This window comes from Leptinotarsa decemlineata, unplaced genomic scaffold, assembly GCF_025532065.1.
Source record: "Leptinotarsa decemlineata unplaced genomic scaffold, Ldec_3_MD MMD2_tig00003348_RagTag_RagTag, whole genome shotgun sequence".
Taxonomy (NCBI): Eukaryota; Metazoa; Arthropoda; class Insecta; order Coleoptera; family Chrysomelidae; genus Leptinotarsa; species Leptinotarsa decemlineata.
The window spans coordinates 828,913-843,095 of NW_027412588.1; the positions used below are offsets into that span (position 1 = coordinate 828,913).

General features: G+C 40.0%; 2 protein-coding genes across 3 annotated transcripts in view; one reads left to right on the top strand and one right to left on the bottom strand.

Annotated features, from left to right (window-relative positions):
* LOC141483429 (uncharacterized) overlaps positions 1-14,170 on the top strand; it is a 64,295-nt gene extending 50,125 nt beyond the window's left edge. For both annotated transcript variants that reach the window (XM_074178076.1, XM_074178077.1), the window contains exon 2: positions 811-14,170. In XM_074178076.1, coding sequence (XP_074034177.1) covers positions 4,262-5,230 — 969 coding nt within the window. In that variant the 5' untranslated portion in view covers positions 811-4,261 and the 3' untranslated portion in view covers positions 5,231-14,170. The remainder of the gene's footprint in view (positions 1-810) is intronic.
* Positions 1-14,183, bottom strand: part of LOC141483432 (uncharacterized) — a 392,800-nt gene that overhangs the window by 277,767 nt on the left and 100,850 nt on the right. The gene's annotated exons all lie outside the window — the stretch shown is intronic.

A 14,183-nucleotide genomic window follows, 5' to 3' on the forward strand; every position in this document is an offset into this window, starting at 1 on the left:
ACGACGATAAACGGAAATTAATCCCCAAATCATTCGACACTTTACCTTGGGGGCACTATAGCTTGAAATAAGGTTATCATTTGGATTTTATTTCTATCGATGTGATTCATTGAAAAATTTTGTCCTTGTTTGAATATGACTGATAGAATTTTCAACAGCGGTAGGAGTCCACCAACTTTTCAGGAATTGACTGTAAACAGAAATATGTTTGAGTATTTCACTTTTTGTATACTATTTATTATTGTACATGTACACGTTAATATAATTTGAATAAAATATATATTGAAATTTTGGTATTTTATTACATCAAACAACTTTCCAAAGTTGAATTTTTTTTCACTTTATACATTAAATGGAACAAATGTTACAACATTTTCTCATTTATTACATAAATCATACTCTATTTTTTGTTTATAATAAAATAAATATTCACGTTAAGCATTAGCATACAGACTATCTAAAGCTGAGGCTTGACAAAAACCTTTTATGATTTCTTCCAAAGTTAAATTAGTTTTATTTTCACGTAACCAATTGGATTATATTAAAAACACCTCGATAATAATCACAAAAGCTCAAAGCATCCAGCATAGCGATACGGTCAGAGAGCACACCAAGGTGAGTATTCAGGATCTCGTTTACATCTCGTTGAAACAGCTCTATGTTCGTGGTGTCCTTGGAAATGGAAACTTGTTTGGTATTACTTTCGATGTATTGTCTGAATGTAATCCGCGCAATGTGTTGTAATTGGATCATACTAGTCTATATATCCATCGATTTGTGATTCAAAAAATTTTCCTTCATTTGTTGCAGAATGACAATGAGGGTCACCCATTCATAACTTGGTAAATTGATGGAACGAATGGAGAACTGCTGCTTCAAAATTATGCATGGGCTGAAGTCTCTGCATGGACCTAGGCCACATCCAATTTCATAAGATGACATGGGGAATGCCAACAACAGCAATGGGTGTTCGTTTCGAGCGGCCATTTCGTATTGCTCCAACGCTCTGTCTATTGCATTCAGAGTTCCATTGTAATCTTCACCATCACTGACAAACATGACTTCAACTTCACTACCGTAACCACTATCAAGAGACATTTTCAAACTGAATATCCATCTGTGTTTGCATGGGCTCTTATAGCTTCAATCACGTGGTAGATTTCAGATATTATGCGTTTGTTAAACACACACATATTTTTTCACAATAATCCTTTTAAATACATTGTCAGTGTGCTTGTTTTCCATAAGATTGTATACAAAATCGACATTTTCGATTCTACTGTTGTGTTTGTTATCCAAACCCAGCCATTCAACGTACATTTTTTTATCTTTCTTCCTCAAGACTTTTTCCACGAGATATATATCTGGATTTGCAGTTTTTTGTAATTCTTCCCCATAGAAAGTATCCCTAATAGGTGCACCCTGCATATCTTCTAGCATAAAGGTGGCGGGGTTGGAAATGTTGACTTTGATAATTTTGAATAACTCCGTACTCCAATTGGGCGATAGTCTTTTTCGAAAACGTGTTTCGCCTTACTGATTCGTACATCACCGACTTTGAATTTTCTCGGTCCAGCTATTTTCAGATGGGTGTATGTTGATTTGAGAATTTGTTTTTCATTAGTTTTGGTGATTTTCGAAGGTTGTATGCTTCGAGTGTCGCGTATCATTGTAGGATTTTGTGATTTCAGGCAAGACATTCAACCATTTGTAGGTGCCATTCAGACTGAATTATTTGAAAAGTCTTTATTTCAACGATCTAATGGTACGTTCAGCCATAGAAGCCATAGTGATGCTGTGCGTATTGTAATGATTTATTCCATGTTTTTTCATCAAAGTTTGAAACTTATTATTGTAAAATTCTTTACCTTGATCGGTTTGTAAATTTTTTGGACAACGTTTCGTATGTGTCAAGATATCTGCAAACGTTTTGGTAATTTTCTCTCCCGTTTTTTATTTCAGTGGTCTAGTCCACACAAATTTGGCGGGTTGGCTGTCCTTGTTCATCTTTCACTGCCTGAACCACTGGGCATGCTGTTTTCGGAAAGTGCTTTGGCGTAGGATGTGGGGGTTGAGCAAACCGGCCATCGGATGCCTGCTTCCACGTAGCCCCGCTGGATACGGGAATGACAGAATCACGTGTGGTTCTGTTATTCCCTAACTGAATGGCATTCTAACGATGGCTTAATCCTAAGGTGTGTGTATCCGTGCCGAGAGGATGAATGACACTGAGCCTATCAGCTGTCTCTAACGGAACATTCGAGATACCGGGCGCCCTCTCGTAGCATCGCCTTGTTACGGTAATGCGAGGCTCTGCCGTGATTGACCTTCTTTCCCTAGCTACTCGTGGGACTTTTATGGACAGAGTAAATTTGAACATTTTTTCTGACACTGAGTCTACAGAGGAGATGGTTGTTGAGCTCACGACTCCAGCTGACTTCCCTGTAAGTTTAGTTCAGGAGCGAGAGCTTCTCAACTCTCCAAACCCTGATTAAAGAACTGAACCTGGGAAAAGGTTAAGTGGTGCAGCCAGGAAACGACTGATTCGTCTTTTCAAGAGCGGAGTGCCTTATGAAACCGCCTTGCACCAAATTCTTGAGCGGCGTACGCAGACTCTGTCTCAGGTGGGGGAACAAACCCCCCTTGAGCAGGGTAGCAAACGTTTGCGCTCAAATGATGATTCATCGAAACCAAAGGCGAAAAAGCCCTGCACGATTGAATCTAAGGCATCGTCAGGTGTACCTGATGTACAAAAACCCTCATATAGGAAGGTTGTCGCGGGCATTAAGGTGGGATTCTTGCACCTTGATTATCCGACTACCGGGTGTAGTAAATACCCTGCAAACGTGAGAGGGTGCTTTCCTGAAATGCGTCACAGGGGACCAACTTCCGAAGCCACACATCTGTGTTGCTTACTTACCTGACGGAGGCAGTCATAGACTGACCTCCGAACAGGTCCTCACTAGATTGAGGAAAATGAACCATGGTCTGTCAACCTTGGAGTGGACGATGCTCCACAAGGAAAAGTCAGGCCCTGTTCAAACATAAATCTTCGCTGTAGACGATGGATCCATGGCCGTGCTGGCGAGGACGGGTTTCAGACCACATTTTGGTTTTGGGCAGGTCTTATTCCGCCCTAAAATCCGGGCACTCTCCCAGCAGGAAACTACTCAAACGAGTCACACTAGTGCACCTGTTAGAGTAAATAAGGCGGGGCCGAGTGGAAATCCACCAATGGGAAGGAGTTCAATCAAACCTCCACCCAAATATAGGGGTAAACCACCGGCTCACACCCAGCCCAACGCCGGAAAAACAGGTGTTTCTCAGGAGACGAAGACGGCCAACGTCTCGTCGAGTAAACTGGAAGAAAAGGCTGGACGTGGCTCTCTGAAAGCGAAGACGAAAATCGCCTCGTCAAAGAGATCAAAAAAATCATCAGGCAACTCAGAGACAGCAGGTGTCCTCATCTCATCATCTGAGCCTACACATCCCTCGATCACGGTAGAGAAGGGTGGAGGTGTCCTTAAGGACCCCCCATTTTCTCCCTCCTAGGGTCGAGGAGTTTTTAAGTTTGCGGCAACACTTGTTATCTTCAAGTGTTTGCAGGCAAACTTACAACATGCTAAGGCCGCTTCATTCGTCCTTGGAAAAAACTTCAAGGATGAATTAATCGACCTTGCCTTCCTGCAGGAACCATGGAAAGGAAATACAGGCCGAGTTACCGGACTGAGCAATATTCCTGGTGAGGTCCTGCTAAAAGGACTTGAGAGGATACTGGACGGACATATCAGGAGGGTAGTATATGCATCCACACTGAATAACCACCAGTATGCTTATCAAACCGACAAATCGACAGATTCAGCATTAAACAATCTCGTCGAGGACCGCAATTCCTTGATAAGGAGATTGCGGTTGCTGTATTTCTTGATATTGAAGGAGCATTTGACAATGCACTACCTAAATCTATAGGATTGTCTCTGGCTAGAAAGAGTATAGAATCGACCATAAATGGCTGGATCTATGCCATGCTAGTAAACAGAACTGCAACTACGACTCTTCAAGGCGAGGCTATCAGGTTCAGGGTCACCAGGGGCTGCCGTCAAGGTGGGGTACTATCTCCCCTTCTGTGGTCGCTCCTGGTGATCTGCAAGCTTATGCAGATGACCTGGTTATCCTGGCAAGGTCCACGTCGGGAAGTGTAGCTTGTAATATCCTCCGAAGCGCGTTGGACGTTTTTCACAGTTGGTGCCTGAGGGAGCAGATGTCTGTCAACCCCAGCAAAACTGTGTTAATCCCCTTCACCAAGAGAAGGAAATTGGACGATCTAACGCCACTTTCCCTCAATGGTGTGGTCATTTCATTTGAAACGGAGGTGAAATATCTTGGCATTGTCCTTGATAAAAGACTCACCTGGAACGCTCACTTGGAAAAAGTTTTACACAAAGCCAGACTGTCTCTATGGACATGTCGAAGGATTTGTGGTAAAACTTGGGGTTTAGGTCCCAAACCAATCCATTGGATTTATGTGATGATTGTCAGACCAATGATCACGAATGGTGCAATTGCTTGGTGGCCGAAGGCTTTACAGAAAACGGCACAAGCGAAGCTCTCTGGCTCACAGAGACAGGCTTGTCTGGCTATCAGTGGTGACATCAGTACCACACCGTCAGCATCCATGGAGATCCTTCTAGATATACCTCCTCTCCACATTTTTCTGGAAAGAGAGACTAGATGGACTGCATACAGACTTGTGCACATTGCCAATTGCACGAATCAATTAAATGCAGAGTGCAACAGACTGTTGGTTGACATTGGAAGTCACAGCATTCTGGAAATAACCTCTGACTTTATGCGTCCAACAGTCAACTACGAACTGCCTTATAAAGTACTATTCCCGAGTAGAGAGGACTGGATCCTGCGGGAGAAGGAAATATTAAGAGCAGATAGTTGTTGGTTCACAGATGGATCAAAAACACCTTCCGGTTCTGGTGCAGGTGTTTTCAGTCGCAGACCCAGGACAGAGTTATCTACCTACCTAGGAACTTATGCGATTGTATTTCAAGCGGAAATTTACTCTATTGAATTGTGTGCGGAGAGATTGGATAAATCCAACCTCACTCACAAGTCAATAAAAATATTCTCGGACAGTCAAGCGGCGTTGGAAGCTCTTGGCTCCCACCGAGCAACGTCTGAATTGGTAGCAAACTGCCAAAAAAACTCTCCTCGGTAGGAAGACTAAGCATATTGTTTCTGGTCTGGATTCCTGGCCATACTGGCCTTCCAGGCCAGTATGGCCAGGAGGTGGGTGCTGCAAGCGGCTTCATTGGACCAGAACCTGTCATTGGCATCGCTTTGGGCTTTACCAAACAAACACCTGGATGGCAAGAAGAGTTATAGACTTCTGGCAGAATCTTCCAGAATTGGCTCACTCCAAGGCGTTTATTCATTCTTCGAAGCTTGATTCCAAACAGTTGTTGGACTACAGTAGGAATGAACTACGATGTCTAACAGGCCTTCTTACAGGTCACTGTCATTTGAATCATCACATGCAGAGACTTGGACTGTCGGAAGACAGTGTGTGTCGCCTCTGTCTGGAAAATGATGAAACTGCAGAGCATATACTTTGTGCCTGCCCCGTTGGGGACCGAATCAGGTTCTTTGAGTTCGGCAGATCCGTACTCTCACCATTTGACCTAAAAGACCACTCACCATACAAACTAATCAGCTTCGTTAAGAAGCTGGGTTTATTTGGCCGAGTGTGAATGAACCCTTATGGGTTGCGGTGGAGGGTCGAATAGACCCACTCACTTCAGACCTACCTGCCTACTATCATCAAAGTTTGAAACTTATTGTTGTAAAATTCTTTACCTTGATCGGTTTGTAAATTTTTTGGAGAACGTTTCGTATGTGTCAAGATATCTGCAAACGTTTTGGTCATTTCCTCTCCCGTTTTTGATTTCAGTGATCTAGTCCTCACAAATTTCGAAAAACAATCTATGACGACTAGAATCAGTTTGAAATTTCGATTTTGGTGAGCGAACGATCTCATTTCAACCAAGTCCATCTGCCATAAGTTATCTATTCCTTTGATAACTGTACGGCGTCGAGGTAATTTTGTAGTTCATTGATAAGTTAAATATTATCTTTGGAAGTCATGACGACTGATGTTGAAGATGTGTGAACCCCGCTCTTTTATTGTGGTTATGCTTAAATCACATTTTGTATCTTGTTGATTTCCTTGATAGTAGATTGTACCTTCGAATTTAGTTCAGTGATTTGTTTGGAGATGTCACCTTGAAATTTGGTTAGTTTTTCATTAACTTGGGTTATTTTTTTTTTCATGTTGCTTAGCTAACTGATATATAAATGAAGCAAGTTCTTTATCGGTTCCATCCACATACTTTTCATTAGCAACGTCGTAATCAGTAGTGGGGCTCTTCGCATGACACAATTCCACATCACCACAATGAATATCTCCATCTGAGGTATAATGCAACAAACATGCTCCAGAGGGCGTTGGCAATTTTCGCTTTATGTTGCTGTCGCCACGTCCAAACTTATCGATAATCATTTTGAAAATGATAAAGTATTGGGGAACGTAGTGTATCTTATATAATTATTTTTGCATCTTTGAGTCTATTCAAAATGGTAATGATTTCATTGTTGTGTGAAATATTTCCTGCATTTCGAGAAACTAGCAATAATTTGAGATGTTCGCGTATCTCGTTGGGATCGTCCCAATAAATGTATTCAATGGGTTTCGTATTGAATGTCATTGCAAGAGGTAACGTTTTGGGTAGACATGATGTCATCGCAATAGTAGTACTAAAAGATGTTTTAGGTTGAAGAAACCCAGTACCAGTTTTACGACGATTTCCTCCTGTAGGAAACAACGGTTTGATTATGTTGGTGTGATTATTACTGGAGTTTTTTTCCAAGATTAAAACTTTAATCTTCCTCTTTGAAGATGATCACTTGGTAATCGAAACACATGTCGAGGTGTTAAAAATAACGATTTGGTGTTGGAAAAAACTCCAGTAATATTCATTACTACACCAAAGGTTCCAAACAGTGCATCATAAGTATGTTGGTGTACTTGTATCTCTGTGTGCCTTTTAGATGCCCAGCGGAATTCTTGTGAGAGCTCGATAAATCCAAAATATTTTTGTATACATTCGAATCCTCAGCAAAACAATTTTAAGGCATGTCGAGAAATAACAGTTCATATATACCGGGTGTTCCTTTCCAGTGATACCCAGCCAATTTTATGTATCCGCTACGCTTGTCAAAATCGATTTCCTTTTGGCCTAGGAACCATTTTGAAAATACCTTATCATATATGTTATATATTCCAATACAATGGGTCTTTTATAACCCTATTGCGCATTATGTATAAGGGTCACCCTGAAACTAGTGCGTCTTAATTAAAAGCGCAGATTCATTTCCTGTGTTTCACAGATGCTAAATCATCACTTGGAAACATATAAATTCAATTCTTCGGGACTCGCCCGCATTACTAGTGCGGTCCCTGACTAACGTCACATCTCCTAGAATCCTGGCGCGATTCAACACGGTTCTAGTACGGTCACTTGCTATCGTAATATCGACTAGTTTCCTGGCGAACCTAACCAGTATAGGTTAAGAAAACAAACAAAGAAACACATAATGAAATAATAAAGAAGTAACAAGAAACAAATAAAAAGTGTTTTTTAAAAAGTCTTCGAGCAAAGCTACGATACAACATATATGGCACCGTATACTTTAACGATTTCCTTTCATTTCCCCAATTTTTTTTAATGTACGGTTGAGAATCGATATATTCTTCTAAAACTTGTTCATTTATGCCTGACGCAACGTTATCATCTTGTTCGTTCTCTGCATACCCACTAAAGACGTTTTCATCATCATCATCATCCTCATCTGTACCTGCAACATGTACGAGGGATTGGAATGGAGTCGTTTCAGGCTCTTCCACTGTCTCTTGTTTGACGTCGGTTTTTGTCTCAGTTTTCAATGGGGTAGTAGCTGACTGTGTTGTTGTTTTATTCGCTATTTTCCTCAATGGAATAGACAGAGGTTTAAAAAATCTTTGCAATGACTCATCTTCTTCGGATTTGCCCAATTTCAAAGCCAAACATTTTTTTGAATGATGCGTGCAATTTCGTTGATTTTATTCTTTCGAATAACATCAATTCCTTTGCTCAACGGTTTCATGATGGTGAATGATACTATATCACACACTGTGTATACTTATATATATGTCGAATCCTTGACGATAACGTCCACCATTCTTATCGAAATCTTTCATTATTACAACGGTTCCATATCGATGTTGCCAACATTCGGCACACATTCTCTTGAATTCATCGAAAGACATGTCGGGAGGGACGTATTCATCGAATACATGTTTCAAATTCATTTCATCCTGTTTGAAAAGTACAATCATATTGCATTTGTCTCGTATCAATTGCTTGGGGATTTTTGAATATTTCTGACAAAGATAGGCGGCGTCAATGTTTTTATGCCTACATATAGAATAATATTCGCCAATTTTCTGTTGACCATCGCATGCGACATCATCGAAAATGAATATGGAATTTGATTTGGCTTCGCGAGGGCTTAGGATATCCTCATTTTCCCTGAACGGATAATATCCCAACCCCTTGACTTTACTGAAAATTTCTAGAACCACTTGATATTTAGGTTGATACAATTATTTTGAATATACGTAGATATTTTCAGATTTGGCGCCATTCGGGTGGAATAGCAATGTTAAGATAGCGTTTGTCTTTCCACAACCACTCGGCCCACAAATATCAGTCATCACCCAATCATTCTCAATGTTGACTTACTCCGGTGCAGGTGTCGTCAATACGCTCATCAATAAGCTTCCGTTCGAATTACATCTACCTGGTTATCAGTTTTGCGGACCAGGCACCAAATTGAAAAAGAGATTGGAACGCGGTGACACCGGTGTAAATCCTTTGGACGAATATTGTAAAGATCACGATATCGCGTACTCTCAAAGCGACTCATTAAAAGATCGTCATAAAGCAGATCAAGTGTTGGAAAATAGAGCTTGGGAACGCGTTAAATCGAAAAACGCTAGATTTGGTGAAAAATCTGCAGCTTGGCTCGCGACTACAACAATGAAAGCGAAACGTAAGCTCGGCATGGGGTTGTCCTTTCGACGTAATATACTTCAAAAAATTACTAAAAATTGGAAGCCACATCCTACCAATTTTAAGAAATCTAGTGCTTCGGCTTTGCGAGCTGCTATGATGGCATTGAGTCAAGCTGAAGGACGTAAAAGCATACGGATACCTAGGATAATCCCATTCGAAGCAAAATCTGGAGGAATCCTACCACTTATACCTATATTCGCTGCCCTTTCAGCTTTGGGTTCATTGGCAGGTGGAGCAAGCGCTATCGCAAAAACCGTAATAGATGCTAAAAATGCCAAAAAGAAACTAGAAGAAGATCAACGTCACAATAAAGCTATGAAACATTTAGGTTCCGGTGTGTACCTACGCAAAACACCTCGAGGATTCGGTCTGTTCCTGAAGAAACAATAGCAACGCAAAGGACGAGGTCTTTACTTGAAAAAGCTCCTACTGAAGCTACCCTATAGAGCATTATACGATTCGAAAATTCAAAAATGTGCCCGTCAACTGAGAATTCCACATTTTTGTGGAGTCTTTATGCGTGACACGTTGCCAACTTGTAATCCTCGGCTGCGAGAATGTGCTGTATTGAATTTGTATTCTCAATTGAATGCAGGCACTCATTGGGTAGCTTACATTGAAAATGGCAATGCTGTACAATGTTTTGATAGTTTCTTTGATTTCAAATCTCCAATGGAATTGGTAAGATATTTTGGAGGTGGTATAACGATTACATATAACAATGATCTGTATCAAAATTTTGACCAGAGTAGTTGCGGACATCTGTGCCTACAGTTTCTGCTCCATAATGTCTGCAAAAATGGTTGGAGATAAATCTTTGCGAGTTCAACCGATGCTGAATTGAAAACTTTATCGATCGACTATTTGATTGAGAATGCTGAACCTTGGGAATTATTGGATGTTTGGCATAAATTACCAAAGGACTACCAACATCGATTTGCTTTGCAGATTCGTTTACCATTACCTACATAAGGTACCACCACCTACATCAGCTGCGTCATCGCTACAAAAAGCAATGTATTATGGTCCTGTGAGTTCACAAATAGAATATTATTATTATAGAAATAAATGATTTTTATTCAAAATCTTGTTGTTGTTTCAATCATTATTTAAGGAGATGTTATACTGACATTATATCAGTCATGTCTATGATATTAACGCTAACGAGTCGTTCTTCGACGCTCTCCATCAATTTCAATCCACCCATTCGATTAGATTCTGATTCTGAAAATACTTTGGCTTTGCTCAGTTTCCATTCGTACAGCAGTATACCCAACATTGAAGAAGGTACGAAATTCTACTACTATGAAAACGCTGACAAAACTAAACAAAAAAGCATCGATATCCCAGTTGGATCTTACGAAATTGGTGACATTGAAGAATTAATAAACAAATACATCTCACCTAAAACTTTCAAGGAAAACTCTGAGGATTTTTTCTATCTAAAACCGAATAATAATATGCTGAAAAGTGAAATATTTTGTCTGAAGCACTCAACTGATTTTCGACCTGCAAATAGCTTGGCTCACATACCGGGGTTTTCATCTACTCTTCTCAAATGAAACAAACACTACGAATCCGATCTACCTGTGGATATCATTAAAGTACGCACCATACACATAGATAGCAACATTACGATTGGAGCCTTCTACAACGACACACCGACTCATACGATATACGCATTTGCTGTTGGTGTTGATCCTGAGTACGCAATTGACGAAACACCTAATCACCCCATTTACCTACCTATTGCACATCGAGACGAAATAAACAATATTACGCTGCGAGTGCTCGACCAAAATTCTAGGCTAACTATCTATAAAAAAATTCACCTCCATACCCCAAGTCAGTCTTCACCAAGACCTTCACTAGTCGACAACTATTGACAACGGAAAATAAATTGTTTCTGGAATCTCTTGGTTATCATGTTGTCCAATCAAGTGTTCAACATTTTCCGAAAACCGCAAATCGATGAGTCCATACAAAAGGTATAGTGGTGTACCTATTATCCTTATGTCAAGTCTTTTTGCAATAACGATGTTATTGAAATCAACATCAATCAATCTGATGCCTACAATGCTTTGTACGATAGTTCATTAGTGGAAAAGTTGAGAAGACCAAAGGGGACGGTAAGGTGTCATTCGTAAACAATGCTGGCGCTTTCATGTTTCAATCTGCTAGTAATGAGCAGAGTGGTAAGGAATTGTAAGCAGTTCGTGAACTTGGAATTGTTGGTACTGTTAGAGGCTTTCTCATCTACACCGACGAAGATATCAAACACTTGGCCACCTCCGGTTGGACTTTTCCCAACAATACAGCCGTCATCAACACAACTCATCTAACATCCAACATGCTCATACCTATCAATCATTTTTTGAATATTTTCAACGATAATCAGTGTGTTTCCTACGGTAAACATACCATTCGATTAGTACGAGCTGGAGATGATAGCAACTGTTTCAAAATAGTGTTAGGAATCACACGTTGACTGGTGAGACCTCGTAAGTCCTTAGCTCGCACAAGTTTCTCAACTTCTGAGAGTTATCGTTCGTATAGGGATGGCAGCTGATTAACGCAAAAACAGATTTTTTTCAAACAGAAGAGACTTCTGCTGCACACCGAAAACGGAAGTTATATTGGAAATTGAAGATATCGAACTGAAAGTTAAACGAATCTTTCCTCATGATCAAATTAAATTGCAACTTTCGAAAGCTATCCAAGCATACACTCCTATTCTCATACCTTTCAGAAAATGGGAACTTCATATGCTGCCTGCTCTCACACAAGGTGCAAAAAATGAAATATGGGCCGTCAAGATTTCCTCGTCCCTTGAAAGCCCTCGATATGTGATTGTATGTTTCCAAAAAATCGTGACTACACTTAAGTCAACAATGATCCAACAATATTCAATCATTTGAATATCACCAATATAACACTCACCTAAACGATGAGAATTTTCCCAAGGAAAATATGCATTTGAATTTTGCAAAGGGAAATTTTTCGCAAGCTTATTTCAACTACTCACAATTTAGTCTCAGCTACAAAATGACTAATCAACATAATCCTCTTCTCACTTCCACCGTCTTTACGGACAAAGCTCTTGTTGTCATCGATTGTTCCAGAAGGGATGAGAGCATCAAAAGTTCCAGTGTTGATGTAAAACTTGAAATCGAAGCATCCGAGGGATTTTCTCAAAAAACTAAAGCCTATTGCATAATTGTGCACGACACTGTCATAGAACACCTCCCACTCAGCGAAATTATTGAAAAATGGAACAGTATCAATCGAAGAGTCAACATGAGAATAGCTGTTGTAGATATTCAAGGCTTCACCATCGAGCAAAAATTCCATCCTGAATAAATAGTCATTAGGATTGGAATTCAGTGTAGTAACTTTTTACTGCTGCCAAATACACCATTTTCTTGTTTGAGTAAAGAAAATCGCCGTACCGCCTGTTACTTGGAGCGAAACATTCACGAATTGAGGTATTCCTCTGGCTTTGTTGAATACAATCAATTGGATGCCATCTTCACGAAAAATCTACAAGGTGTCTATGTCATTTATATGTGGGAACATCAAAAAAATTACTTGATAACTGAAAAATTTCACGAGTTGAATATACCGACACGCGTTGTGAATTTGGAGGGCTATGACAACACAACATGGATGGTTCCCACATTCGAAGGTGTCTCACCCTGTATGCATCACATTCGCAACCGAACCAACTACAATTGCAGTCTCCGAAACGTAGATGTGTTATACAAATGGCTTCGTGATATATTACCAAAATAAAAATTTATAATAAATTTCTATTCTGAATCATTTTTTTTTTATCTAACCTCAACGCCTTATGATAATATGCCCTCAACAAAAATAGAAAACGTATGCAAAACGGTCGAAGACGCACGAGAAACGATCGAAAACGCACAAAAAACACTTGAAACTTATTCAAAACAACGTATTTTGAAATTTCATTGTCGAATACTTCGCTTCCCCATTGCCCCCACGTTAAGTCCACAACGCGTAACCCCTCGACACTTTTAGGTGTCATCTTCTTTTTCTCCTGATGATGCTTACTTGGTTAACAAAGATACGAGACTTAGTGTCCTTCTGGCATGTTGGAACGCTAGGTATATTTTGACGCACCCTGTACACTTCGACGCCATGTTTTTTTAATGATGTATTTTGAAACACCCCGTACACATTTTGAAGGATCTCAGATTGAATTGTTGGGTTGTTATATTTTTTCTTAAATCTGATACATTATTATTAATATATCACTTTCGCGCTTTAAAACCGTCAACACTACATTACTCCATACAATTTATTTTATAACCGGCAACACCTGCCGAGTCGATTTCGGTCCCGACTGTAGTAGAATAATAAGAATCAACAGTAAACTGAATAATATAATGTTTTATTTGAAATATTCCGCAACCACAACCAATATATTGAACTTATTCTCTGCGATCGACCATACCACACACCGTCCCATTCCACCCGTCGCTTGCTAGCCTTTTTTTTCCGTTATCAGTTCGTACTCGCGCTCAGCTACTTTTTATCATTTAATATCCATTAGCGTAACAAACAACTCTCCCAGAGGGTAGAAACACGGAGTCGATCTCCTAACATTCGGCCATCCTATCGTACAGCCTATCCTCAGGCGAACTCTCAGCAGTTTCATCTATAAGAAGAGAAAAATATTTAATTTCATAGAATACCACGAGTTTCCTCAGGTTAGGTTTTTTTTGAGCTTTGTACTTATAATTTACCCATCCTATAAGTGATTGAGACTTGTACATATATCGTACCCATTTCGACAGCCACACATACCCATATATGTGATTGAGCCTTGTACGTATATTGTACCCATCTCAACAGTCACACATTCTCATGTGTGAATGAGCCTTGTACGTATATTGTACCCATCTCAACAGTCACACATTCCCATATGTGATTGAGCCTTGTACATATATTGTACCCATTTCAACAGTCACA